The 27,507-nt window shown below is 40.7% G+C and overlaps 1 protein-coding gene across 3 annotated transcripts in view; it reads left to right on the top strand.

The window, feature by feature from the left end:
- ppp1r13bb (protein phosphatase 1, regulatory subunit 13Bb) overlaps positions 1-26,893 on the top strand; it is a 28,433-nt gene extending 1,540 nt beyond the window's left edge. The window contains exons 3-19 of one of the 3 annotated variants that reach the window (XM_023403484.2): positions 6,704-6,851; positions 8,204-8,323; positions 9,374-9,444; positions 14,603-14,704; positions 15,992-16,166; positions 16,689-16,888; positions 17,035-17,175; positions 17,399-17,591; positions 18,143-18,271; positions 20,382-20,515; positions 20,728-21,181; positions 21,839-22,623; positions 22,723-22,860; positions 22,948-23,081; positions 23,196-23,362; positions 23,581-23,780; positions 24,338-26,893. In XM_023403484.2, the coding sequence (XP_023259252.1) occupies positions 6,704-6,851; positions 8,204-8,323; positions 9,374-9,444; positions 14,603-14,704; positions 15,992-16,166; positions 16,689-16,888; positions 17,035-17,175; positions 17,399-17,591; positions 18,143-18,271; positions 20,382-20,515; positions 20,728-21,181; positions 21,839-22,623; positions 22,723-22,860; positions 22,948-23,081; positions 23,196-23,362; positions 23,581-23,780; positions 24,338-24,379 (3,333 nt within the window). In that variant the 3' untranslated portion in view covers positions 24,380-26,893. Of the gene's footprint in view, positions 1-6,703; positions 6,852-8,203; positions 8,324-9,373; positions 9,445-14,602; positions 14,705-15,991; positions 16,167-16,688; positions 16,889-17,034; positions 17,200-17,398; positions 17,592-18,142; positions 18,272-20,381; positions 20,516-20,727; positions 21,182-21,838; positions 22,624-22,722; positions 22,861-22,947; positions 23,082-23,195; positions 23,363-23,580; positions 23,781-24,337 lie in introns of all 3 variants that reach the window. The other 2 variants (XM_023403483.2, XM_023403485.2) reach the window with 2 other exon arrangements.
- The last annotated feature ends 614 nt before the right edge of the window (positions 26,894-27,507 follow it).

The following is a 27,507-nucleotide window of genomic DNA, read 5'->3' as shown; positions in this document are numbered from 1 at the left end:
AATGACAATGAATTTGTGTTGAATAATGCTGAAATGAAACGATCACTATATTTAAAGCCCTAGGTACAATCACAGAGCTATTTTAATTCAGTTGTTTTCCCTGGTGTTATTATTCAAGACACCCGCTGTAGCAAAGAATAGAACACCTGAATGGCAACTCTATCGCAGCAGTGCTATGTTGGGACCTCTTTTGTTTAGTTTAGTGCAGAGAATGCAGCGATAGACTGTGTGAGAAGTAATTTTAGCCCATTTGGCCTTAAGGGAGGGAAACATGAACTTAGATACAAGATAAGTTTACTGTAGGTTCAGTTAGGTGTCATCATGAATGGAGGTGATTCAGTCTCGGCCAGTTGTGTTTACTAATGATTGTGTATTTGTTGAGAATTCAGTATCACAGTGATATTTTGTTTCTTGTCATTAAAATAGATTCACAAGCACAACTTCAGGGAGTCCTATAAGTTTCCAGGAGTAAAAAGCACTCAATATTTGCCGTTGCCATCGACTTCACAGGACTGACTGTGACGGTATTCTTGGTGCACGTTTGTGCCCTGTGGCACCAACAGGCTATCAGAGTCAAAGAGCCAGTCGAGCAGAGAGGCAGCCTCCAACTCGGTTCTCGCGTGACTCCAGCAGCCAATGAGACCTTGGCAGATCTAGGTCTGTGTGGCTGCGTCGACTAATGCTCTGTTGTTAAGGGGAACTTTTGAGCTGAGTAGATTGTCAAGTGGCATTAATCTCACACAGTGGAGCTGGGCAGAGCGTGACTTACAGGAAAAGTATAGTAACATTGCATCTTATTGTCGCTTTCTCATTTTGGAGGTATGCTGGTTTAAAATATCGTCAGCCAAGCCACCACAGTGATGGCATAAAGCACACATTATTAAGTAAGTAAAATGTCATACATTTAATGGATGTAACTATTACTGTTAAGCCCCCCCCCCCCCCCCCCCCCCCCCAAACTCATTGCGAACAGATGAATGAAGAGTCAGTTATAGATTTATTTAACAACTCCCATCTGTTTTTTTTCATTGGTAAAATAACAATTCATTATTAATTAGACTTTATTAATATCTTCCTCTAATGCACATTAGTCAGCTTTCAGTCAATGGAACACATGCTTTTTTTAAACAGTTTATCAGGTACTTGAGGGTACATGATATATATAACACAATTATATGATACAGGTAAAGTATGTGCATAATCAGCAAATACAGCATCAGTGTTGTAATTGCTGATTCTCAAGAAGCCATTTCTTGAAATTATACTTAATTTACTAATAGGATGGGGACTCTCTAGCTGATTGTGGTACTGTGATACTTACCAAATAAAAATGCAAATTATAAATAAAATTAATATGTTACCTACTAGAATTATTCTGTAACAGCAAAGCCTCTGTAGTTAAAATTGTGTTGTCGAGGTCAGTAACAGCACAAAATGCCACAGATTTGTAGTCCTTCAGCATCTTCTTGAAATGTCAACTTTGTGCTTAGTTAAAGAAAAATATTTATATTTTTATATGTAACTCGTCTTATGGTTGTACAATGAAACAGCTGCATTTTTAATTCAGCTTTCAGAGAGCCTGGCTGGTTGGAGGGGACAGTTTGTTTCACCATCGTTTGTCATGTCATGACCTCATCTTTACTCCATATGGTTCAGTGCCATTTTTAGCCAGATGGGCAGTGTTTGGCATATTTGGGCTGCATGAACTGTCTAGATTACACGACACTCTCTGTTAGTCAAGGATGTTGAAGGCAACCTGCTCATGTCCCAGCGAAAGGATTTATGTATTACTATTTGTGTGTTTGTATCTGACCAGATGATTAAGCAAAGTCAGGCCTAATACTGGATCTTAGTGTGATAGTTTCTGATTCACACGTTTGGTTAAAATTATTTTACTCTTCCATATATTTCTTTGTCTCAATGTTAGCAGATAGGTTTAGGAGTTCCATTTATTTTGATTTATTTTCAACCTGGGGAATTTGAGAAAAGTCTGTGCATGGAAAAAAGGAGTTTTGAGTTCAAGTTTGTGCTCTCAGGAAACACTATTCCACCAGATCTTTATCCATCATTGTGGCTGCCTTTTTGTGAGTAAATGAGTGACAGGGATGGTGAGAGGAAATGACTGTTTGAATCATCCTGCTAGAGATCGAGCCAGCCAAGCATCCCCCTCCCTCTCAGAAGTTAAATGATGAATTCCCCCATCTCCAGACGATGCCCACTGTAGCATTATACATCAGGCAAGAGAGACGATGTATGTTTCTGGTCATGTACACAGCCAACATACAGTGTACAGATCATCTCTTTCTTGAATCTACATGAATGTGCCCTTACCTGCCTGCCAGTCATAGCTCTGGCCAAACAACTGTCATTAGCAGGGAGTTGTTGGTGCTGCAGCCACCAGCACAACCCAGGGACACTTTTCCAAGAGAAGGACTTACTGGCACCCACCCTCCACCCACACCCACCACCCTGTGATTCCCCCTCTCTCTCTCTCTCTCTCTCTCTCTCTCTCTCTCTCTCTCTCTCTCTCGCTGTTTTTTTCTCTCCAGCTCTATCTCTCTCTCTCTCTCTCTCTCTCCCTCCCTCCCTCTCCGAATTACACATACAGCAAGTGTATTTTCCTCCCAAGTCTCCTCTGCAGCACTTTTCTAATGCACGCACCGCTGTCGGCTTCAGAGGTCTGCCCGGGATGGCGTAACAGTTAAGTCTCATGCCTGTAAAAGCGGCAGTGCTATGATGAAGAGGTTTGTGACTATAGTGTTGCGTGGCCTTGTTAGCCTCTCAAAAGAGAACCCCATTTGGGCAAAGGAGCACCACCGGCCACCAAAGAAGGAGGTCAGGAGGAAACGGAGGGCGGTCAAGAGAGTCAAGAGCATGGGCAGACGCAACTTAGTGAGGGCGGTTCGTATTTCTCCAGTGGTCAGTGAGCTGGGCCACTGGAGTTTCTTTTTTTCTGCACTGTCACTCTGAATGTATAGTCATATGATTTGGTAGTTTCTGTTGATGTGAAGGTATATTTAAGAATATTCTGTACTGGCTCTCTGGGACCATTTTCAATCAGGTGCATCATTGTGCCTGATTGGTTGATTGTGCTGATTGACAGTTTGTTTTCAAGGACATTTAGTAAAGGAGCCTGTGTTGTAGTACTACAAAAAATGTGTTTGTTTGTTTGTAGGAATGCAGTTTAGGATTGGCTGTTTTATATTTTTTGTTTTTATTTTTATTTAAATTTTTACATTACCTTTTTCGTGTATGTTATTTCGTACATTGAGCATGACTTAAAACTTAAATATAAATAAGAATGCATAGTATGTCCCCACACTAATTTCATATAACCTACAATTTCCACCAGAACAAATGGGTTTGGGATGTTTTGTGTTCACTATTGTTTATTCGTGTACTATGTCGTATCTTATTATGCAGATGCTAGCCCTCCAATATCCCTTGGGGATTAGCAAAGTAATTATCAGTAAAATATAACTAGTATCCAGTGTATTCACTTTTTTTTTGCCAATAATTCTCTGGCAGATCAGGTCCCAAAAATGACATCCATTGCTAGTCTATCTGGGTGTAGACTTATAGTTGGATGGTATGGATGGATGAATGGATATCTGTTGGGGTTGAAAGCCACAGCACCGACTAAGAATACGATATTTGTCTGTGCCTCGACTCCAGCACCATTTCATCTCCGTTGGTTTCGGAATTGGCCAAAACATGAGCATTTAGGATCATGATCGCTGAGTAGAAGTTGCAGAGGCTCCCAAGCACAAGTGATCAAACTGTTCTAGTGATGCTGCTGCAGAAAATGTCAATGAATCACACAGTTGCATCATTACAAAGGATGAGTCATTTTGTCTCGGAGGAAGGCCAGGACTAATAATCTATAGGTAACACAGCGACTAAAGCTAGATTATATATGACATTGGCATACACTGGCAATTATTGCAACACTACACATGCACCCTGAGGCCACATGTACAAATGCATGGTTCAGATTGCATTGAAGTGCCTTTTAAATTGTGCATTTGTACAATAATGCAGGTAAACATTCAATATTTGCTTTTCATCAAGCAAAGTAAATTGATTTGACAGCGTCGTTGTGTCGCTGAATGACCCCTTAAAACACTGAGTCATTCTATAAACACTGTAGACCGATATTAGTGGTTTGATTTTTGCCCTTTTGCAAGTGTTTTTCTTTGTTACATTTTTTCAGTGATTTGATTTGACACTGTCTTGTATAGCTGTGTGTAGAGGGCCTTATGTAAACAAAGTGGTGAAGCTGTTGGTCTAGAATAGGAGAGCAATTTGATAGTGTAAGTAATGCTTAATTTAAGTCTCAGTTGCTTGGTTAATTACTTTGAAGTTCTTTTGGCTCAGACTCCTCCCTGTTATGGCATGTTGTTCAGCCAGGGAAGCACTTAGAAGAAATGTAAAAAGTTGAGCAGGTTAATAACAAGCTACTGAAATAAGGAGAATCAGGATTCCCCCTTTTCTACTCTGTTTACTGACAACTGGATGAACTCACATTCAACTTGCACGAAAGACATAACTTCATTTTGAACATCCCTCCAAAAATCATGACTTTGTTATTGATATTTTGTCCTTTTTCTGTTCTCTCAGTCCTGTTTTTCTGTAGTGACACTACACTGTAGCGAGCCTGTCACATGAAACAGGAAGGCACACCTCAACCACCCGAAGTGCTCTGTGCCACAGAAAACAATGAAATTCTGCAGAAGGAAAAACATTTCACGTAGATGTGCTTTAACACTGAATGTAGAACAGTTTACTCATGTGAAAACCAAACCAAATAACATCAGACAAAACAGTGTAAACAAGTTAAATGGAAAATCTCATCACATTTGTAAAACTGAATATCTTTTTGATGGCGTCAATTTTTCATCTGGTGAATTAGAATATTCTGATCAATGTGTGTACAGAGCCCTTTTATACTGGCTGTATTCAACCCAATTATTGATTAATATCATCAGAGGATCCAGAGTTGTTTACCAAATAACAAGTTGTCAAACTGTGAAAAAGATTTATTTATTTTTTACATTTAAAACCTAAATTCAATGGATCATCATTTTTTATGAATTACAGTATTAAAAACTCAGAACTCTCACTCAGTACTTTGCCATGACTGAATCTTATTAGATATGTTGTTATCAGCTCGGATTTGTTTTTTTGCCTTCTTCCAGCTTTCCTCCTTTAAGGGTAACATCGGCTATGTTTTGGAACTTGTGAGTCTGTGTGTGTGTACAGCTTTGAGATTACCACAAAAGATCTACTGTCCAGATAGATGATACTCACAGAAAATATTTGCTGATAGAGAAAATGGACACAAAATATTAATATGACTGATATAGTCAAGTCTTTAAGATGCCAAAAGCATCTGCATTACAAGTCCAGCTCAAATTCATGTGTTGTTTGTTTTGTTGTTTCTTATTTTAAACAAACAGCAGTCAAAAAACCATCTAGTTTACAATAATGTAAAAAAAATATTTTTTTGCATTTGAGAAGCTACAATCTTTGTGATTAACAGCCTATTACAAGTGTCTGTGACCTCGACAGTCTAATCAACTAAAGTGACATGCAGCTAACTGATGCTAATTTCCTACGGTTAAACTCTTACCTGTTGTCAGGTTAATAACATTTCTGAACAGCACTGTTTATGTTGGCCAAATCTCTGTATCATTTCAATGATCGATTTGTGATTATTTGCACAAACATGTCATGTTTAATACTGTGTTGGCCACCCACTAGTGGTCCAGACAGTACTGATACTTATTCCTAGAATATATCACAAAAACCCCCAATAATAAATAGATATTTCCCATCTGTTTGTTGATTTTATGTCAGTGAGTGGGTTAATCAATCAACCAGTCATTTCAGCCCTTGTATTCAAGCTGAATACGCAAACTGTTGCAGGCGGTGCCAAATGGACTAGTTCACAGGTCATATACATTGTACAGCCACATTGCCTTGTCACAATATTACTTGGCTGATAGCAGTCTGATAGCTGCAGGTACAAAGTAACACTTCAACTCATTATACTTTCAAGATATAGGATGAAGTTCACTTGAGTCCTAATCCTATACACCATATACTGCCTTCAAGCTTTGACATTTAGCCGTTTAGCAACTTGCATTTAGGAGGGTATATGTGGGATAGGATTTAGGAAGATTTGCAGTTTCCTCATGTTTCAACAAAGTCACCACATCTTGAAGGTGATTTGTTAAGAAGGTAGAAGGGACTGTGTGGTCTCTGCTTTTACTGTTAGATGAGTGCAGACAGAAGCATGTGAGGGCTTGCATTGCTATGTCTTACTTCACTGTGTATGTTAAACGCTATGGCAGGCCTTAGTCATAGTAAACAGAAATGTGGCAGGCACAGGCATGAGTCCACCAGCAGCTCACAGACGGGGCCGGGGGACAGCAAAGTGTCGGGCGTCAGAATGGTGGGCTTTGCACAAAAATGGTTTAAGCATTTCTTGTTCATTCCATATGTCTTTATATTTTGATACAGAACATTTTAAGTTATCTTTATTTCTGCTGGTAACATCTGCCACTAATAACTGCCACTTTTTATGTTTTCATGATTTTTATTCATATTTAAATCTTTCATGTTCTAATGTTATGTGATCGTCTTTTTTGCTATATTTTATTTACTGTCAGTGGGATCATCTTTGTTATTCCTCTTTTAGATGATATTGACGGTGTACCTCAGTGATGGGGAACAGGCTGTGACTGAGGTGCCCATCACCCCTGAGACGACGTGCCGCGATGTCGTCGAGTTCTGCAAAGAGCCTGGCGAGAGCGGCTGCCACCTGGCTGAGGTCTGGAGAGGCAACGGTAAGAACTGGATCAAGCTGTGCTGCTTGTTATGTAGCCTGTTTATCTGCTGCAGAGCACAAATTTACCAAAAAAATCAGAACTGCAAGGGATTCTTCTTCCTCTCTTGTCGGAAGCGGTGTTCAGGGCCCTGCCATGTTATAGAGATAGAACAGAGGGTGACACAAGTAATGCGTGGAGGTGAAGTAATCTGAAACTTATCACTGAGCTTGACACTTCACTTACATGCACAAGAGTTTAATTTAGCCTTTGGCTTTCCTCATTAATGTAAAACAAGCACTCTATTAAAGAAAGTTCAGGTGTCGAACAGGGCCATGCTTGACTACCTGAGAGGAGGAAAAATCATGGAGAAGCCATAAATAAGACGCAAGTTTCACACCCTTAAAGAGAAGTAAGGCATATATTAACACAAATACATGTTCCCATTCCCATCAGCTGTTACCAGACTCGAATAATTCACTTCAAGTTTAAATTTGTAGGTCAAAAAAGGGTTACGTGCCAGCACTGTCTACAGCACTGTCACAACAGATTCCACTCGGTCCAAACGATTTGGTCCCATCACCATCGTCGTGCTGACACGCCCGGTGTTATCAGCGTTTTTTGCTGAGGGGCCACTCCGCTGTTGAAAACAACATCCCAGCCAAGAGCTTTATTAACCCACGTTATGCAATCATGTTCGGCTGGTGCCTGACAATGCAGCCGTCAGCCCCCGAAACCTCCTAAAACCTCTCTGTCTTTGTCTCCATCTCTTTGTCTCTCAGTCTCTCTGTGCCTACAGCAATACTGTCCACTTGAAATGCAAAAAAAAATAGCACACATAGTTATACATCAATCTCAGTAAAGCCAGGCTTCTTGGGGATTTTACGGCTTGGTTTTATTTTGAAAACTTCATCAAAAAATTCAAATACACAAACAGATTATAGCATGAATTTGCTCAGAAAAATGTATTTTCTTTTTGTTATTTTTTCATTTATTGTAATTGTCAACCAGATAATAGCAAAATGCACACACACTTCCCCTTTACTGCAGTGCTGCTGTGTTTGCATTGGCCTGCAGAGAGGCACCTGTTCTGTCGGTGAGTTAACTTAACAAAGGCAACAGGTAAAACAAATCGATCACCAACATCATCCTTGAAAGCATGTGGCAGGCTGTACTGATGCTGTATTGATACTGTATGTGTCCCAAAGACATCCAACACAAATCGGAGCAAAAATTAGTCTTTGATACAACAGAGAACAGGAAACTGTTGTTCACTTTGCTTTTAACTTAAAACACAGAATTTCCGTTTGACCTCCTGACTAGTGGATCTGACTAATCAGTCTATTTCCCCTTCTCTTTAACTGCCTCTGCAGAACGAGCGATCCCCTTCGAGCACATGATGTACGAACACCTGCAGAAATGGGGGCCTCGGAAACAAGAGGTCAAGTTCTTCCTCCGGCATGAAGATTCACCAACTGAGGGCAGCGATCAAGGTGCGTACTGTCCCGGCCTCCTCTGCCAGGAGGTTTCTCTGCTCGCCGTGTAGACTCTCCCTGAAGGAGGGTGGAGTACAGGGTTGTCAGGGAATTCCTGACACCTGTTCTGGCTGGCTGCTCAGCTATGAATGCTGCTGTCAGTCTGTGTTTCTGTTTCTCTCTCTGGAATCTCTTAGTCTTTTGGATTAAGGTGTGTTTGCATTCTTGCTTTTGGTGTAAGTACATTTTACCCTCATGCACCAAACACACCAAAGATAGTCATACCTAAGCAGCTTATTAGTATCAATCTTCTTAAGTTGGGTTAAAAAACAAACCATGTGTGGTCTTTGTTTTTACTTTGAACCACTGAACCAATGTAGTTTTTATGTGCGAAAATAAAAGTTTAATTGATGTGTCATGGGGCATGTCAAAGGAAAAAATTATCACCCCATTTTCACACACGTACACTGCATTAATACAAATCTTTTTGCGTTTGTGCTTGGATGCAGTACAGCCACGTAAAAGGCCAGGTGTAAAATGCACCTAAGCTTAAAATCAATCAAGAGACCACAGGACCAGAGACTAACCAGGACACATTAGTTTAATTTAAGTCAGATGTATAGAAGAATTACACACAAAGTTAACTGGCAGTAGGGAAACACACTCGCTGCGATCTGATCCTTTCTCTCCTTCATGTTTGATATAAATTTAGAGTTCAACTGAGAGAGAACATTCCTGTAGCAAAAGTACCATGAAGGTATCCAGTGATTTTTTTTTTTTTTTTTTTTTTTAAATACAGCACAAATGGTCAGTTTTCTGTCTTTCCTGTGACGTTTTAAATCATTAATTCTCATCTTTCCATCAAGCTTGAGTTAGGTGGCTTTAGTCAGCATTGCTTGTCCCAGTTCTTAATTCCATCTGTCATGTGCAATCATGTCAGTGAATTTTCAAACCATTCCTGACAATAGCTGTTGTCTCTGAATCTGCACTTGTGTGCACACTCGTCTGTGCACACTTGTGTGTCTCTGCCCCGCCGGTGTTTGTGATGGTGACTGTTTCTTTTTGCAGGGAGTCAGCAGTCTCAGGATCAGACGAGCCGCAGAAGTGGAAACACTGGAGAGAAGCACAATGAGAATGGGGTGAGACTTAATTAGCATTATCTAAATGGTGCTAAAATAGAAATGTACTTGCAATAACTTAATGAGTTCTGGTGCCCCCTTCCATGCATAGGTTAGGGATGTAATGAAAGTAATATATAAGTTTATAATATAAAATGGTATAATGCAGTATGAGCTTTTTTTTATTGTTTTAAAAAAAAAAGGGGGGGAGGGGTTGTTACTCAGTTAAAATGTATCAACATGGAATTGACAGGGAAAATTGTTTGAAATTCAGTTTTCCCAAAATACATTTTATAAGGTTTTTAGATGTTAGGATTAGCAATATGTTGAAGTTCAAGTTTGACATTTTATTGGCTTTCTTATACCAACATAAAGGAGTGGTTGGCTCTGTTTTGAATTGTTTGTGCATTACAGACTTCAAAGCAAGTATTAATGAATGGTCATTTTTCTTCCACTGAGCAGACGTCAGCTGACGTCATTACACTACATAAGCATCTACAAGTAGTATGTTTACTGTGACAGCATTTTAGTTTGTCATTGTACAGCACAATAGTGACATAATATCACATTTACATTACATTTACTCATTACATTTACAACTGCTTTTATCCAAAGTGACTGCCAAGTGAGGAACAGCACTCATGCATCAGTACAGTAGGAGACTTTGGAGGAAGTAAATACTAAATCTGTTCAACAGAGTTAGGGTGTTAGATCTGTTAGGAGAGGAGGTGCTGTTGGAAGAGATGAGCCTTCAAGAGATTCTTGATGACAGAGAGGGACCCCCCCCTGCTCTGATGGCATTTGGTAGCTTGTTCCACCATCAGGGAACCACAAATGAGAACAGTCTGGGATTGCCTTGTGTGTAGGGAAGGTAATGCCAGACGATGTTCCTTGCAGGAACACAGTGGCTGAGAAGGAGCACATGACTCGAGTCTCTGGTATGAGGTAGATGTGTTTATGTCTGTGGATATATAATGATTTTGATATTGAGCTGGTTTTTGAGAGTAACCTCACAGACCCTGGTTTTTCCAGACGCTGTTGGTGTTTTCAGTGTCAGGTGCACCCATTTCTGTGCATGTTCATCTCTAGCTGTAGGATGTGTATGTTAAGAGATGTGAATGACTCTGATAAGAGCAGCCTCTGGCATGGCATCCTTTCTCTCTCTGACCATCTGTCCCAGATTTCACAATAGGAAAGTGTTGCGGTCAAGGAATCGTAACTAATTCAACCTTAAGGGTGGAGGGTAAAATCCAGCACAGCAGGAGATGGAGAGGTTTTTGTTTTGTGAAAAAAAAATTATAGCAGTGTAGTACAAGAGCAGCTAGGAGCCATTCCTTTTATTATCCTTGTTTGTGTCGAGGTAATACATATTTGTATGGATCTAGATATCAGCTATTGATCCACTCTCAAAGCGACAGTCTCTGTTTAATCATGTTAATAACCTATAAAACCCACACCATGCCATGACAAGTAAAAACATCTATTTAATCATCACCATTCGTCCACTTAAAGAGAACGACATTTCTAGCGGCATGGCCGGCTCCTCTTAACCTCCCGAGTGCTGAGGCTCATTTGTGTCCGAGTTTCTTCCTAATATCTGATTTAGAGGATTATATCAGTCAGCCTGCTGGATGATATAACGGTCCCTAAGAGGATCATTGCTTTGGCTTTTCCACGGGCTGCTGCCCAAACCCCAGGGGCTTTCTCTCCACCAAGCAGAGCCGATCATCCTCTGAGAGGGACGCTGCCTTGTAAAGAGCAGAGGTGCCTCAAGGGAACACTACAATGATTGCACTTATATTCAATGCTTTTTTCTTTTTTTTATATATATATCACAAGTCGTAGCCTCCATAATTGATGATGACAGGTTATTGGCAGTACTGAAACATCTCATTTCATTTGCCAAGATTTGAAATGATTAGTCAATCAACAAAAAAAGGAATGAATGAATCAGCAGCTATTTTGATAATCAATTAATTGTTTCAGTGTGTCTTTTTTTTTCAAGACAGATTACCAAACATTCTCTGGTCCCAGCTTCTTAAATGTGAGGATTTGCTTGTCATATATGATGGTAATTTAATAATTTAATATTGTTGGGTACGAAAAAGGTGTAAGCAATTTGAAGACACTGAAATAGTGTGATGGGGTTTTTTTATGGGTTATTTCGCACACAGATAAATTAATAGAGAAAATAATCAATATATAATCGAGAATTTAAATTATTGTTATGTGCATCAATAGGTATTTTATGGTTATGTCCATTTCAGTTAATCTGCAGTTTTTTGTCTTGATGAACCGTTTAATCTTTTGGTCTATAAAATGTCATGTAACAGTTAAAGATGCTGATGACAATTTCCTCCAGCACAAAATATTTGTTTTCAGTTTCCTACCTGACACAAGATGATTTGATCATTAAAGTAGTTGCTGAAAATTATCTGTTGAGCATTATTGCATGAGTAATAGTTAGGAGTAACTTGTGATCATTTTGATAATATGACTTATTTTAGCCATAATCAATTAGCTATGTACAAATCTGTTCAGCTAGTGGATAGGTTTATGTGCTCCCTCCTCAGCTCTCTCTCTCTCTTTCTCTCTCTCTCTTCATGATCTGCTCAGTTGGGTGTTTCTCCAACCTCCTCTTCATCACTGTCTGAGGGCGTGTGTTTCTGTTTCTCCCTCGGGTGAATTGTCACTGAGTGCATTAGAGCGTGTGTGTGTGAACACACGCCAGTGCGCCCCCCCCACCCCCACCCGACCCCCACCCCATCTCCATCTCTATCTGTGTGGGTTGACTCACCCTGGACATTCTTGTATCTAAATGCCTTAACAAATGCCAGGTACGACAACAATGTCTGAGCTGTAGATGCTTTGCTGCTTGTCCTCTGAGATGAGATGAGATGAGGTATGAGATGTACACGATTGTTTCTTTACTTCACAATACTTTAAAAGGCAAATTAATCCCGAAAAGATGCATGTTTTATTCAGACGAGATGAGTCACAGATGTCTGCCGCCTCTAATTCAGTAAGAGAAGTGCATACAATATTTTTGCCTTTTGCATGTCATGTTTATTTCACCTTGATTTAGTCATCTGTCTCCTGCTTTTTACCCAAGCACACACTTAACATACACTTAAAATAATTCATTTCTATTTTCATGTCGCCATCGTTCCTATGCCTCAAATCTCTTCACGTTTAAAAAATGTCATATCCGAACCACCACTCTACATTCTTCAGTGTGACATTTCCTGCATCGTCTCCTCTCTCCTCCCTTTTTGAACACTCTTCCTAAAGGCAAAAGTCTTGGAGCGCTTCAGCATTTCAGTACCGCTTGTAGTTTGGAGGACTGTATTCACTGCTCACTCAGTATGCTGACTGAAGCAACTGCTTTTGTGAAATTCAGATATCTGTAGGATGGTGGTTTGAGGGGAAAAACAGAATTGAATTTGATAGCAAGTCGTGCTTTACTCTGCGAGCTCTGCAACAAGACATGGGTGCTGATTTCTGGCTGAAGAAGAGAATTTCATCTGAACTGTTTCTGGTGGTGAACCTTTTGTTTTCATGTCTAGTTGAGCCAGGTTTATTATTACTGCTAATGTGCCTTTCTGAAGGCAGATAACATCTTCAGATTGCATGTGTAGCTGTCTTTGTCTCAGTTTGGTCTATACTGTATGAACCTTGTTACTATTAGAAGTATAATGCTTAGTTGATTAATCAGTCAATTGATTAATAGAAAAGTAATTTTCCTCGTTCCAGCTTCTAAATTGTGACGGTTTTCTGTTTTGCTTTCTCCTCTGTGACACTAAACTGAATCTATAGATTGTGGACCGTTGGTCGGACAAAACAAAAGCTTTAATTACGTCAAATTGACGTTTAGAAAAATGTGATAGTTTGTTTTTAAATTATTTTCTTATATGTAATAGATCGTACACAGATCATAGAGGCTACTTCTTGAAATGGCAACAATCTGTGTACAAACAATACGTATATCCAGTCATCAGAGTGGTGGTGTCTAGTGTCACGAACGGTCACTGGAAGATCTGTCTTTAAGAAAGTCTCATGTAGATACAGTACAGATTCCCAATAAGAAGAAGGTAAGAGTGGAGACCATATCTAACTAAACACTAAAGTCAGATTCCGGTTTTATTTTGCCGTAGCAAAATAGTCTTGTGGTGTCTCTATGCATTTGTGTAATGGAGCGACCTTTGTCTGGTGATGATAGACAACAGCTCTGTGTTCTCTATCCCGTGCGATGCGATATGAAGTGTTTGCCATGTTTACAAACACCAAATGACACATTGCCCTCAGAGCCTCAGACTCTCCTTCTAACTAACGGAGTCTCATCACAATTAATGTCCCATCATAATGATCTTTGGAGCCGTGTTGTGGAGGAAGCAGAGCCTGACTGTTTGACCCTCTGGCGTTCGAATTCACACATCTTTCAAAATCATTTCTGCAAATGGCTTTTTGCGTAACTAGTGTTTTTGTACTTTGTTTTTGTTTTATTCTTATCCAACATTTTTAGCTTATGCAACTTTTTATGTCGGATGTACTTTTCTATTTTTACTGTCCTGCATATTAGTCTTAAAAGTGCTACTATAACAAAAATAAGTATTGTATAATAGTGTGAGGAATCTGCACTGCATGGGCTCTCATGTTTGAGTTCTACAAACTACCATTTATATGTTGTAGGTATTGCTTGTAAAAATTGAACTATTCACCTGTTAGCTTTTACTCAGAGCTGCTAAATGTTGTTTTGGCTGAAGGATGAGTCATGTATCCTTATTTCATCGTACACATAGCACCTCCCATAGGGCAAAAAAAATATTTGTTGGGTCATACACTGGTTGAGATCAAACCGCTTTTAACATGAGGAGGATAAAGCTTAAACGTTTGGGCTGATTGCACAAACTTTAAATTTGTGTTTGTCCTCAAAACATGAACTAAAACCCTCAGTGGTGTTTAAATGAACGGATGACCCAGCACCAACAAGCACAACCTCACTGCTGGAAATGTTTAGAAATCCTTATTTATCTGCCTCAGAGAGGATGTCAGTGTCTGAACACTGCTCAGATTTTAGAGATTATGATTTCTTGACCCGTCTTGACCTGTTCGTGTGTGTGTGTGTGTGTGTGTGTGTGTGTGTGTGTGTGTGTGTGTGTGTGTGTGTGTGTGTGTGTAGGTGGGGAATCAGCGTGTGGAGCTCACACTGTCAGAGCTGCAGGAGATGGCCACACGGCAGCAGCAGCAAATTGAGGCTCAGCAGCAGATGCTTGTTGCAAAGGTAACGTCCTGTCTGCATTCTTTTGTCTTACTATGAATCATCCCCCTGAACATGTCAATGGTCTTTCATTCAAACTATGCTTCTTACTAATAAAATAGCACATGGAGGTGATTTGACATTTGTGGATGCCTGAACTGATCTAATTAGTGCTGGGAAACAGAGGAATCGAATGAGGCAATTATAGAGTCAAATATTCATAGATTATATCTTAATCAAGAGACATGGCAGACTTTACATCGAAGTGCGACTATCATAGCTTGCCACCTTTCATGTGTTGCATGACAAACTGCACATAGGTGATAAGAAAGGTGCGGTCGGACTAATGTTGTGTCATGTAGTCTGATCCCACAGACACAGATTAGGCAGTTCAAGGCCTCAACAGGCCAGGTGAGTTCAGGACACAGCCTTGAGGCTTTCTGTTAGACAGGAAATGGACTCCTGTTGTACTACTCTGATCTTAAGAGTCCCATCATGACCTGAAACACAGGGCACTTACGTAACAAATGAGTTGGGAAGCCATATGAGTCACAGTGTGGGGATTGTCCAGTCTGTCAGAATTTATACTTCAGTCATTAGAGGAACACGTTAGTGTCCTCCAGTGTCCCATTTATTCAGCAACATCGAACACTAAGGATACTACTTTCTCTAAATACTTACAGCTCTGCAATGCTTATAAAAGTAGATTTCTTCTTTGTGTTGGGCGGCAATACCTCCACACGAACAATCTACCTTTCAGTCTTTGTGGTTTTCCAGGACACTAACACAGTCTGACCACCGTGCTTGTGGTGGGTTGATCAGTCATACAAGCTGAAGCCCACTGTAGAACCGTCGATAGAAAGATTATTTATTGCCTTTGTTGTGGCGTCTGAGAAGTAGGCCCACTTGAAGCCCTGCAGTCATTTGGAAACCTGGGCCTGTCATTTCCTATTTTAGGACCTTAACTGGAGCAATTCTCAGTTGGGAAGAGAGATGAAGTCATCTGACCCTTTCTTCAGCCTTCAGACAGTGTTGACACAGCACAGCGTTTCACTTAGTTCATACAGTAGGAAGATTTAGCCCAGTTGTAGGGCATGTATGTCACAGAGATATCTTCCTCACCTTGCTGGTTTTATATTCATGCAGGTGTTCTTATTTTTGACTCACAAACATACAAGCATTGAACAGATGAAATATTTAAAAGCATCTGTCTCTAGTATTTCTTTCTCTTTCTTTCTTACTCTTTGCACTGCTGGATGCAGTTGACATCAACCGTGAAAACCTATTAAATCTCTGTCTTGTTCTCTAAAGGAGCAACGTTTACGTTACCTGAAGCAGCAGGAGCGGCGTCAGCAGCAAACTGTTTCTGAAAGCGAGAAGCTACAGAGGCTAAAGGAACGTGTGGAGAACCAGGAGGCAAAACTCAAGAAGATCCGGGCAATGAGAGGCCAGGTGGACTACAGCAAGGTTATCAACGGCAACCTGTGTATGTATACTTTTGTACAGTATGTAATGACAACTGTAGGTATGAGTTCATGAAATCCATGTACTTGCTCACATTTGAATTGAAATATAATATATAATAAAGAATAATGGAAAAAGCTCACGTAAAGATGAGGACCATGGATGATTCACACATTTTCACAGACTGAATGTATGAATATCTCAAACCTTATGAAACGTCACTTTTGGCTGATTTAAAATCCAAAACCTTGTTTTGAGAACTGATCTTTTATGTAAATGGTTTTTCAGAAAGGAACCATGTTCTTACTTTTTATGAATCAGAGTCAAGGATTAAGAAAAAAGCAGTCTAGACAGGAAGAATCTATCTATCTATCTATCTATCTATCTATCTATCTATCTATCTATCTATCTATCTATCTATCTATCTATCTATCTATCAAGCCTTTGAGAGACACTGTCATTGTCAAGATGAATTTCTAACAAAATAGACGCAACACTGAGATTAAGAGTGACCTGACGTGATTGTTTCATTCTTCACATGCAGCTGTAGAGATTGAGCAAGTTAGCGGCCTGTTCCAGGAGAAGCAGGCGGAGTTACAGGCGGCTGTGCTGAGGGTGGAGCAGCTCAGCCTGCAGCTGGAGGACCTGCGGAGGGGAAAGCTCAACGGCATACAGACCACACTGGGTGGCCAAGTGACCGGCACTGCAGCACTAGAGCTCCGTAAACTCTATCAGGAGCTTCAGGTACTGAGTAGGAGAAATAAAGTGAAACATCTAGTGAATGCTTTTATAGGCTCTGTTATGTTTACTTTACCCCTGGTTACACTGATAGCAGTAATTATTATTCCAGTGAGTCCACACGTGTTTGCATCCTCATTTCTCATCCTCAGATTCGGAATAAGTTGAACCAGGAGCAAAACAGCAAGCTACAGCAGCAGAAAGAGCTTCTGAACAAGCGCAACATGGAAGTGACACTCATGGACAAGCGCATCAGCGAGCTGCGGGAACGCCTCTACAAGAAAAAAGCTGAGGCACGTCAAAAAGAGAACCTCCCTGTAAGACTAGGAGCGCTTAACACGTTTCCTTTTAAGATTGTTTTGGCTGAAATGCTTCTGACAAAAGTCATTGTCTCTTTGCAGTTCACTTCAGACACTCCACTTTTTTTTTTTAAGTAAAATGAAAATTTTAAATTATTCTGGCTTTCCAAGTCTTCCTTTCAACAAGTTTGACACTTTTCTGACTGTCCTCTTACAGCTGAACAGAGCCAATGGGCCTCCCTCTCCCCAGCCAGCTCCTGGGACCCTGGGCCGCGTTGCTGCAGTTGGACCGTACATCCAAGTCCCTGTACCGGGGCGTCAGGAAGGAGGCTACACCATACCACCTGATCCACTGAAGCCTCAGACTCTGGGTGTCAATAACCAAGCCAACCATGGCCGCACTAAGTCAGGTTGGTTTAGTCCCACAAAATTATATGTGTAGTGCATATTTAAAATGCAGGAAAACTAAGCACAGCTGTAGTAGTGGATACCAGGTGATACACTGTATGTAGCAAGTTTTTATTGAAAATCTGATTTCATTTCTTGTCTGTTTTCCTCATTGAGAAAGCAAGAACATGAACAGTTAAAGTAGGAAACAGCAGATGAGAAGATAACTCCTGCATTCAGTTAGCTTGGATAAACGTAGTCCCAGGGGCAGAAGTCTTGCACCACTACACATTCAATACATCTTGCATGAACACCTTGTGACTGAAATTCCCTCGTGGGCCCCGACTGTTGCTCCGTTCCCTTCCTACCTGACTTCTCAGTGGATTCTCCGCCTGGACTTGATTTCTGTAATTTCATTTTCCTTCCTCTCTAACCTCACTCTCTTCCTGTGTTGTGTAAACTGTGATTCCCTCCCTTTTCTCTCCTCCTCTCTCATGTGTCTCTGCTGTCCTGTCTTTGTGACATCTCTGTTTCACTGTGGGTGTGGGGTTGGGGGCAACTCTTCCTGGGGCAGACGGTGTGCGAAAGCCTCCCGGCCCTTGGAAAGTGTCTGATTTAGACATCGTTGTGGACCCGGTACCCCCGTCCCTTCCAGAATCACACCCGGGCACCGGAGCCTCCACTGGCTCTGACGGCACGTCCCGTGAGTGCACAGTGCTGCAAAAGCAGAGGGATTGGCACTTTCTGAACCTTCTCTCTCAACTGTAGCACAGGATCCTCAGCATGCGCTCAAGTTTTTACCCCATATTACAAACATATCTTGTCATAGTCATACTTTAAGTTTAATTGAATGTAAACAAATAGTTTCTGAAGTGGCTGCTTATTTTAAGAGTACAGAGACTCGGTTCACCCCAATCACTACAATCTAATCACCTAGTGCTACTTTCATGATTCATGTTTAAAAGTGAAGGGGCATTGATGATTTGCTCTGCCAGACAAATTGAAGCTTAGATGAATAGCTGTGGAGCAGAAGCACTTTTTAACAATCACTGACTGATGGAAGCATCCTTGTTTGGCATCATTCAGCTCTCCTGCCTGTGCAGTATTGAGCCAATTTTTTTTTTTTTCTGACCTGCAGAGAGTTCATGTTGACATTCCTCTTTGGATGAAGTTTCACACTCTTAATCATAGTTGATGTCACAGCTCATCTGAAGACAGTGTCACTGACAAAGCATTGCTGATCCTGTGTGTGTTTGTACTCTTCTGAGAAGGTTCAATGAGTTGAGTGCCTCATACGTTCACACATGCAAAGCTGTCCAAAGTGTTTGGGCTTTGTTCTAATTCCATAACATTCCCCGCCCGTCTAACCTTAGCCTCCACACTACATTCTCACATCTACCAAGCTGTGAGAACCACTCTTAGTTGACAAACACTTTACATGCACAAGGTGTTTAACTTGTACATGTTAAAATGTCATTGGATTCACTTAAGAAATGTCACTCTCAATAATCTGTGAAGACCCTGATCAAGCTGTTTTCCTTTTAGACTCTAGTTGGTGTTGGTAGAACTTTTTCACTGCTGCTGTGTTAAACTCCGGCTACATTTAAAGACATTTTAAAGAAAAGAACCAAACTAAAGCAGACCAACTGCCACTGTGTTGATTATTTAAAATTACCCTGGGTATCATATAGAATTTTGTCAATCAAGAAAGCAATAATTGGCTTTTGATGTTTTTGGGTCTGTAAGGAGTTGGTCGCCACACTCTCTCTGTTTCCAATGCTCTTGTTTCATTGTGTCTTCCTTTTTCCATCCACTTTCTTTTCATCCTATCCTTGCTGTCTAAAGATGCATTCTTTTATCTTGCACATATATATTTTTTAAGTAATCAGTTAATTCTTGAAGATAAACGATATATTAGTGACAGTACTTACTGTGCATCCCCGAACCTTCTACTAAATCACAATTTAGTTATTATTTACCAAATGAGACTGAATTAAAACACTACATGTGCACACAGTAGAAAAATACTAATGCAGATACATTCATTGCCATCACTGCTGCGAAGTGAAGACTCAGGATTTTTGTCCTATTGATCAATAGCCCCTCTTGAAACCTTAGTCTACAGAATTTCTGATGAATTTCTGGAAAGTAGGACAACTTGCAAATCTTTTGTGCAAGAAATAAAGGAATGTTGTGATGTACCAGATGTGTCTGGCAACATGGAACTTCAACAGAGTCTGGAGATTTTGAGAAAGATGAATAATTGACCATAAATAGTGTGAAAAGGGAGTGGTTTTAAGTGAATGGTACATGAAGCCATTTCTCTTAATCAAAATCAAGCTTTTTGATTGAATTAGGGATTTTTAGAGAAGTGGTTTGATTCTTCTCATTATCTTTGCTTATAAATGTGAAAGATGTCAAATTGGCATTAACAAAAAGCAGCAGGAAGAGTTTGAATGTCTCTTTAATAGTGTTTAACAGTGGTTAATAGGATAGGTTTCTCAAAATCCTGAACCCTCCATTTAATACCAATCCTAGGTCCAAATGGTACATGTACACATGTATGTGTATAAAACATTACACATCCTGATGTTTTTGAAAAACCACCAATGTTCCACTGTATGTGGTTAATTAGACACTTTTCAAATATGAAAAAGAGAAAAATACCATTTGGACCTAGCTCTGGTGGACATGCTTTGTCACTACCTTGAGTTGCAATAGAGGCTCATGCTTCTCACCTTATCACCTCAGTCATTCACTATGGTCTTTTTTCTCTTTTGCAACACATTTACTGTGTCCTGTTTATGCCATAGCTAATGACACTGGTTGGCCTACAGTTGGCAAGACCAACACAACTCTAAAGCCTCCTGAGAGAAGAGACTCAGGGACTGATATCCAGGGCAAGAGCCCTCCCTCAGGCTCCCCCGGCGCTCCAAGTGCAGAAAAGGTTAGCCGTCTTTCTTTTTATCCCCAGTAATGTCTACAACGATGTTAATCTCCTTCTGTAGCCATTAATAATTTCACACCCATATGACAAATGTTTTCTGTTTGAGATTTAATATAACCTTAGGGGAAGAATTCAAGATTTAGGTCTCGTTTCTCTGTCTGTTATACGCTTTTCAGTGGTGGATGTTTGTGTGGTTTCATGCTTCTTCACAGGTGCTAGATACCAAAATGGTTGTCTCCTCCCCTGCCATATCCAAGCCCCAGCCGCCTCCCTATGGCTCCCACCTATCCTCCGCAAACTCAGCCAGCTCCTTGGATCGCCGCAAGGATGCGCCTCCTCCGCCTCGCCCACTCCCAAACCCGCCAGCTCCCGCTTGGCCTCGAGCCCCCCCCTCAACAGGCTCATCCTCACAGCAGATCCAGCAGCGTATCTCAGTGCCGCCAAGCCCCACCTTCCAGCCTAATACGCCGCTTTTCCCTCCCGGGCTGAGCGAGCGACTCGATCCACCACCAGCTGTGGCAGTACGCCCCTTCATTCCAGACAGAGGGTCACGGCCTCAGTCGCCCCGTAAAGGTCCACCTACCATGAACTCCAGCTCCATCTATCACATGTACCTCCAGCAGGCAGCGCCAAAGAGCCAGCCACTCAAGCCTGCTCTCAAAGCAGGTAAGAGCTGTGTTTGAAGAGATGGTCCAATATGTGAGGCCTTACTGTGAAATTCATGTTTTCATGATTGGATAGTTGAATAGTTGAATGTAGAATCGCTGGAATCAGACGCCTGTATTGTGATATAGTGTCTCTTTCAGTACTAATGCTACATCGTAGATTCAGTTTTATTTTGTAAAAAATAATAAAATGGTGATTTGGCCGATGAGGCTTTTATAAAAGCGACAGCTGTTTTTTCAGCATTTACCAAACACTATAATGTACATCAATTAGCACTAAAAGAATTATTCAGTTAACTTTTTTACTTTTTGGGAAAAGATAAGTTTATAGTCTACAATGTCAACATTTGTGATTAACAGAAAAGGAACTGACAACAGTTTTGACTTTGATTAATCATTTTATATTGTTTCAAGAAACTGCCCAACGTTAGCTTGTGTCAGCCTTAGATATATTTCTCTAATTTATATCATTGTTAATTAAATATCTCTACGTTTTGCACTGTTAGTCAGACAAAACAAGAAATTTAACATGTCACAAATTCTCACTTTTTTGTAATATTAGACAACAGACAAGTACAGATGAATTACTACTAAGAATAAAAATGGCTGTAGCGCCAATGCCCTCAAATTTAATTCCACTCTCTCTCCTTGTCTCCAGTATATGGGAAGCCTGTTCTCCCCTCCAGCTCGACACCCCCCTCGCCCCTGCCTTTTGTTCAGGCGGGAGGGGCCTTCCCATTGCTCCAAGGCCAACCCACCGGTGAGGACTCTCTGGACGGAGAATTTGACGATCACGAGGCCTTCCAGCACCTGGAGCCCTCAGCGCCGCCTCCCAGTGTGGAGAACATCCCACGACCACTCAGTCCTACTAAGCTAACACCCATGGTACACTCCCCGCTGCGCTACCAAAGTGACGCTGATCTCGAGGTGCTCCGTAAAAAGCTGGCCAACGCTCCGAGACCCCTCAAGAAGCGCAGCTCCATCACAGAACCAGAGGGTCCCAGTGGACCCAACATCCAGAAACTGCTCTACCAGAGATTCAACACTCTAGCAGGAGGAATAGAGGGAAATGGAGTCAGTGGATCAGGAGGTGGCAACGGTGCAGGTAGCGGAACACCGTTTTATCAGCCAGCTAATCCTCCTGGGTATCTGGGAGGTGACTCTGTGGCAGATACAGACAATGGCAACCTCCTCTCTGAGACGCCACTACCGCCACCACCTGGGGCAGAGGAGCTGGGCTCTGAGGCTCCACCTCCATCTACTGACGCCAATGACAACGAGCCACTGCCCTCGCCACCAGAAGGGCTGGGCGATGCCGCTGAAGCAGAAGGACCAGAGGACGACAACAACAACAATGTGGGAAGTTCTGAGGCGTCGCTGCCCAGCCCCGTGCTGGAGGTCACCACTCCAGAGGAGAGTGGCACGGTGGTCTCACAGCCCCTGGTGAGAGACACATATGCGCAGACTTATTCTATTATTGCATTAGAAGAGTTTTTGAATAAATAAAATTGTAACTCCTGCTTGCTCGCTCCATTGTTACAGGAGAAACGCACAAACCTGAAGAAGCCAAACTCCGAGCGCACTGGTCATGGGTTCAGAGTGAAGTTCAACCCTCTGGCCCTCCTGTTGGACGCCTCATTGGAGGGAGAGTTTGACCTTGTCCAGAGGATCATCTATGAGGTATCTCGCGACTGCTTCCATGTGTGTTAATTCATGTGTATTTGCGTGTAGGATAAGCGCTCATCTTTTCTTCTTGTTTTTTTGCAGGTGGAGAATCCAAGCACTCCCAACGATGAGGGCATCACACCCCTGCACAATGCAGTGTGTGCAGGGCATCACCACATAGTCAAGTTCCTGTTGGATTTTGGTGTGAATGTCAATGCTGCTGACAGTGATGGATGGTAAGTCCAAGGTCTCCAGCAACAGGAGAGCTGGGTGATAACCCATAATCCATATTGAAAAAATGTAATTGAGTTTGATTTGACATGATCCGTTTTTTGTGTTTGTTTGAACAGGACTCCACTTCACTGTGCCGCCTCCTGTAACAGTGTTCATCTCTGCAAGCTGTTGGTTGAGTCGGGAGCAGCCATCTTTGCAAGCACCATTAGTGATGTGGAGACCGCTGCAGATAAGTGCGAAGAAATGGAAGAGGGCTATATTCAGTGTTCCCAGTTTCTATATGGTGAGAAACAACCCACCCATTGGTCCAAATGTAATTTTACAAGGACTAGTCGCCTAAAATTTTAAATTTCTTCCAACTCTGTCATTTTAAACTTCATTGAAATTTGTACAAAAACCAAAAATATAATAAATCAGCCCCTGTACCTTAAGACAACATGGCATAAATTGTGTCCAATGCAATCGTGATATTAACAGTTTCTTGTGGACTCTCTCGTGCAGGTGTTCAGGAGAAGTTGGGGGTCATGAACAAGGGGACAGTGTACGCTCTGTGGGATTACGAAGCTCAGAACCAGGACGAGTTGTCGTTCAGCGAGGGGGACGCCGTCACCATTCTGCGACGACAGGACGACAGTGAAACAGAGTGGTGGTGGGCGCGACTCGAAGACAGCGAGGGCTACGTACCCCGCAACCTGCTGGGGGTAACAACAAAACACAACCATTTGTCACATTTGTCTGGTTTCTTTCAGCTTATCAGTAGGTTAACCTAATGAAACAGAAGTGATCATTTGAGGGGCAGTACATGGCATTTCTCTTCCCATGTTCCAATTTGTTGGTCCTGATTAATAGGAAGTGGGTTAATCGAAACTGAAAACAGTGTTTCACTCTCTTGTTGAAAGTTTCAAGTAATTAATAATGAAAACAATTGTTAGTTGCAGCCCTGAACAACAGCATGACCCATTCAAGATACTTGACTTATTGACTTTATCTGTGATAGGCTGGCTGAATTTCTGCTTTGATGTCATTGTCTATTATATTAATACATTTCAGTTGAGAAAATATTGATAATATTAGTAAATGAATCTGACTTACTGTTAAGCTCGAGTCACAGGGTACGCAGGTTTAACATAAGGCACTGGAAAGAAAAATACATAATACATAACTGTTCCAAAGCAAAAAAAGAAATGAGAGACGTCAATGATGACGAATGTAAATAACAAATTAGTCATGTTCAACATTTCTCCTCTTTCCTTTGCAGCTCTATCCTAGGATCAAGCCTCGTCAGCGCTCCCTGGCATAGTGTCCCACTCCACTGACCTCTGGCTAACAGCTGGACTAGTGACAAAAACCAAGAGCAGAGAACAAAGGAGCCTGGTGCTCCGTCTTCTCCCCGTGGCCATAACCTTTCCTGGCCTTGTGCTTACAAAATCCCTTTTCTCTGAAGCAGTGGGCACTGAACTGTGACACACATATTTACATCTGCATCTCTTAAACCACTCCAACAACCCCCCCACCACCACCACCACACACACACACACACACACACACACACAAACAAACAAAAACACACACACACACACCTGTCAACCTCTTGCTCTGTCATTGTCCCAACTTGGTTTTACCCCGATTCAGTGTCAGCTCTGTATCAGACATCAACTTGAAGAATAAAACACTAACCCTTGTCTCAGTATTTCTTGCAGTATTCACACTTCTTGAGCCATCTCCATCTCCCTAATGAGGTCTGTGGTGGCACTGGTTTACATGACACTATATGGTGACTGGAAAATCATCTTTAAGGGGTGTGAAGTTGCTGATTTTTGGCAGTGAAATGTAAATGGAGTTATCAGGCATGAAGTGTTTTTTAATACCAATTTGATCCCCATGCACGAAGAAACAAAAATGTGCTTAGTGTTTGATTTTACTGTAGTCTAACCACCAAAGATAAATATGGATTTGACTATTTGATTTCACTTACTCCCTAAGACCTTGCAGAACTGTTGAGGTGTGAGATAATCAATTGATTAGCTGCTATCAGTAATTATTAACAGCTACCAGGAGATGATTTAAAGTCCTGGATATTCTCATGGAGCAGAAAGATGATGTTGGAAATCCTCAGTATTAACTACACAGACCAGTCAAACCAAATCCAGTGTATTAAAGCAAAGATGAACATAGATTGACAGCCTTACAAATTGTCATTAATCACATTTCCTGAACATCATTGCAAGATGTATTTGTTTAACCAGTGTCATCTGTCTGGGATCTGGATTCAGGACTGTTGTGGATTTGTGGCAAGAATATGAAAAATTTAGAAGTGAGGCTTCAGACAATAATTGTTTTTTTTTTTTTTCTGTAATATGAGATTTCAAGATGTATCAAACTGTCTGAATGAGCAGTCCAAATATTTATGTGGAGTTTATATTTTTGGTAATCTGATTATTCTTGAAATGGAAATGGGTAAAAAAAAAAACAAACAAACTGTATTTTTGCTCGACCAAAAATGGTTGCCAAATTAACTGAGAAGCTGTATCTTGTCAAAGAATACACACCAAAATATCTGTATTTTATTATTATTTGGGAAATAATTTGACAGATTGAGTTTGATCACACGTTGAGTTATAATTTTTAATTTTTCACTGCAGAGGGAGGCAAGAATCAGTTCCACAGAAACAGAGATGTTAGTTCATTATGATATTGTCAGGTCAGATTTGTTTTTGTTTTTTTAATATTGATCAACTCATTCACAGTATGTATTTTTGTAATTAGTCCAGGAATTTATGTTAAGTCCCATCTCACTTCCACTATCCATTTTTGCCTTTCTTGTGATTAAACTTGACAACATGGAAACATCACCTTAAAGCAGTATCTTGCTTGCAGGTATTTATTGAAATCCAGACATTGCACCTCAAAAACACTGGAATCATCAGCCAGACCATTTTACAAACCATGTTCACCCACTAGACAAAGTTCATTTTAACAGTCTATTTTAATAAGCTCTATTTCTTTTTCTAGTAGCTGCTAAATGAGTCTGGTCATCTAACGCTGCAGTTATTTTTCTGTGGCTGTGACAAACTCCACTTGAAACACTTAATCTCAGGACCAACATGGTGCTGCTGACACTGTTTCACCACTAAACTAGTGATCATATTTCAGTTTTTATTCTCAACAAACATCACCTTCATTTCAGCAGCAAACCAAACAAAAACAGTCCAAACTTAAAAAACAAAAAACAAAACAGTGTCTTTCATGGGCATAAACTATTGATAAATGAAGAGACAGTTATGTGTGTCTGAAATAAATGTTCGGATTCAGATTTCAAATTAGCTTCAGACAATCCTGAATTTGCCCCGTTCTCTTCGTCCAGCTGCCCCCATTTCAGGTAAACACGATTCCAGGAACACTACTGCACGTGTTATCTGTCACATTATTGAACATCTAGAGTCTTATCAACTTGTTCTGAACCTTGAGTGACTGAGTGTTATGCCAAGTGTGCTAGAGGCTTTATGATGGCTTACACCTGTACATAGTGTGAGGAGATGTGTTATATGTCTGTTTGCTGTATGGACAAGTGGGCTTTCTGTATAAACGCTGTACTCACACAATAAATTCTGTAAATGTGAACAATAAAACAGAAGCTCTGGCATGAAGAATGTCTTTCAGTTTCCTATCAGCAAACAATGCAGTGTTACGTTTTATAAAGTGTATAAATATTGTAAGAACCACTGGGTGGCAGTGTGACTGAAGTTTTCCTTTCTGTAATAACATGCTCATGAAACAGCACTATGCCTGAATAAATACAGGATTTACTGAGAAACTGCTGTAACTGAGGAAAATTGAGTCTTGAATATGAAGAAATAGGTGAAAATATTCAAAAACAAAAGGACTCCCAAATGTTTTCATGTCAAGGCCTCCTAAACATACACTGTATGATGCTGGGACTGTATATCAAGTAGTCTAACAAACTGATATAGAGAAGCAAACAATTAAATTCCCTCTAAAAGGAAAATAAGGTAAAATGGATCAAAGTAGTGTAACAAATCAAAAATACAGTGAACATATGTTTGTTTGTTTTTTGTTAATGCACAAATATTACTTTCATATATAAGAAGAAATGGTTTCTAATTTGAAATATCTCCCCTCAGTCTTAAATTGAATAACCTTTGAAAGTAAACAACTCTGACAACCTGTTGAGGAAGATGACAGCATTTTTCAACCAATAGGAAAAAAGCTCATGTGACACTTGACCATTCAGATTCAGCACAACTAAATCTGATCTGAGAGACAACTAATATATAAAATAAAATATATCAAATTTAACCATCATACTCCACAGCCTCATCCAAAACATGGTGAGTATGGGATCATGTCACCTGTCTTTTTACATTTATATTCACTCTATATACACTCAGAGAGAAGAAGTTTAAACCC

The sequence above is a fragment of the Seriola lalandi genome, unplaced genomic scaffold, assembly GCF_002814215.2.
Source record: "Seriola lalandi dorsalis isolate HSWRI2012SDOR001 ecotype SW California unplaced genomic scaffold, Sedor1 jcf7180002054139, whole genome shotgun sequence".
Taxonomy (NCBI): Eukaryota; Metazoa; Chordata; class Actinopteri; order Carangiformes; family Carangidae; genus Seriola; species Seriola lalandi.
The sequence above is the reverse complement of the archived record's forward strand: the minus strand, read 5'-3'. Positions and strand labels throughout refer to the sequence as shown.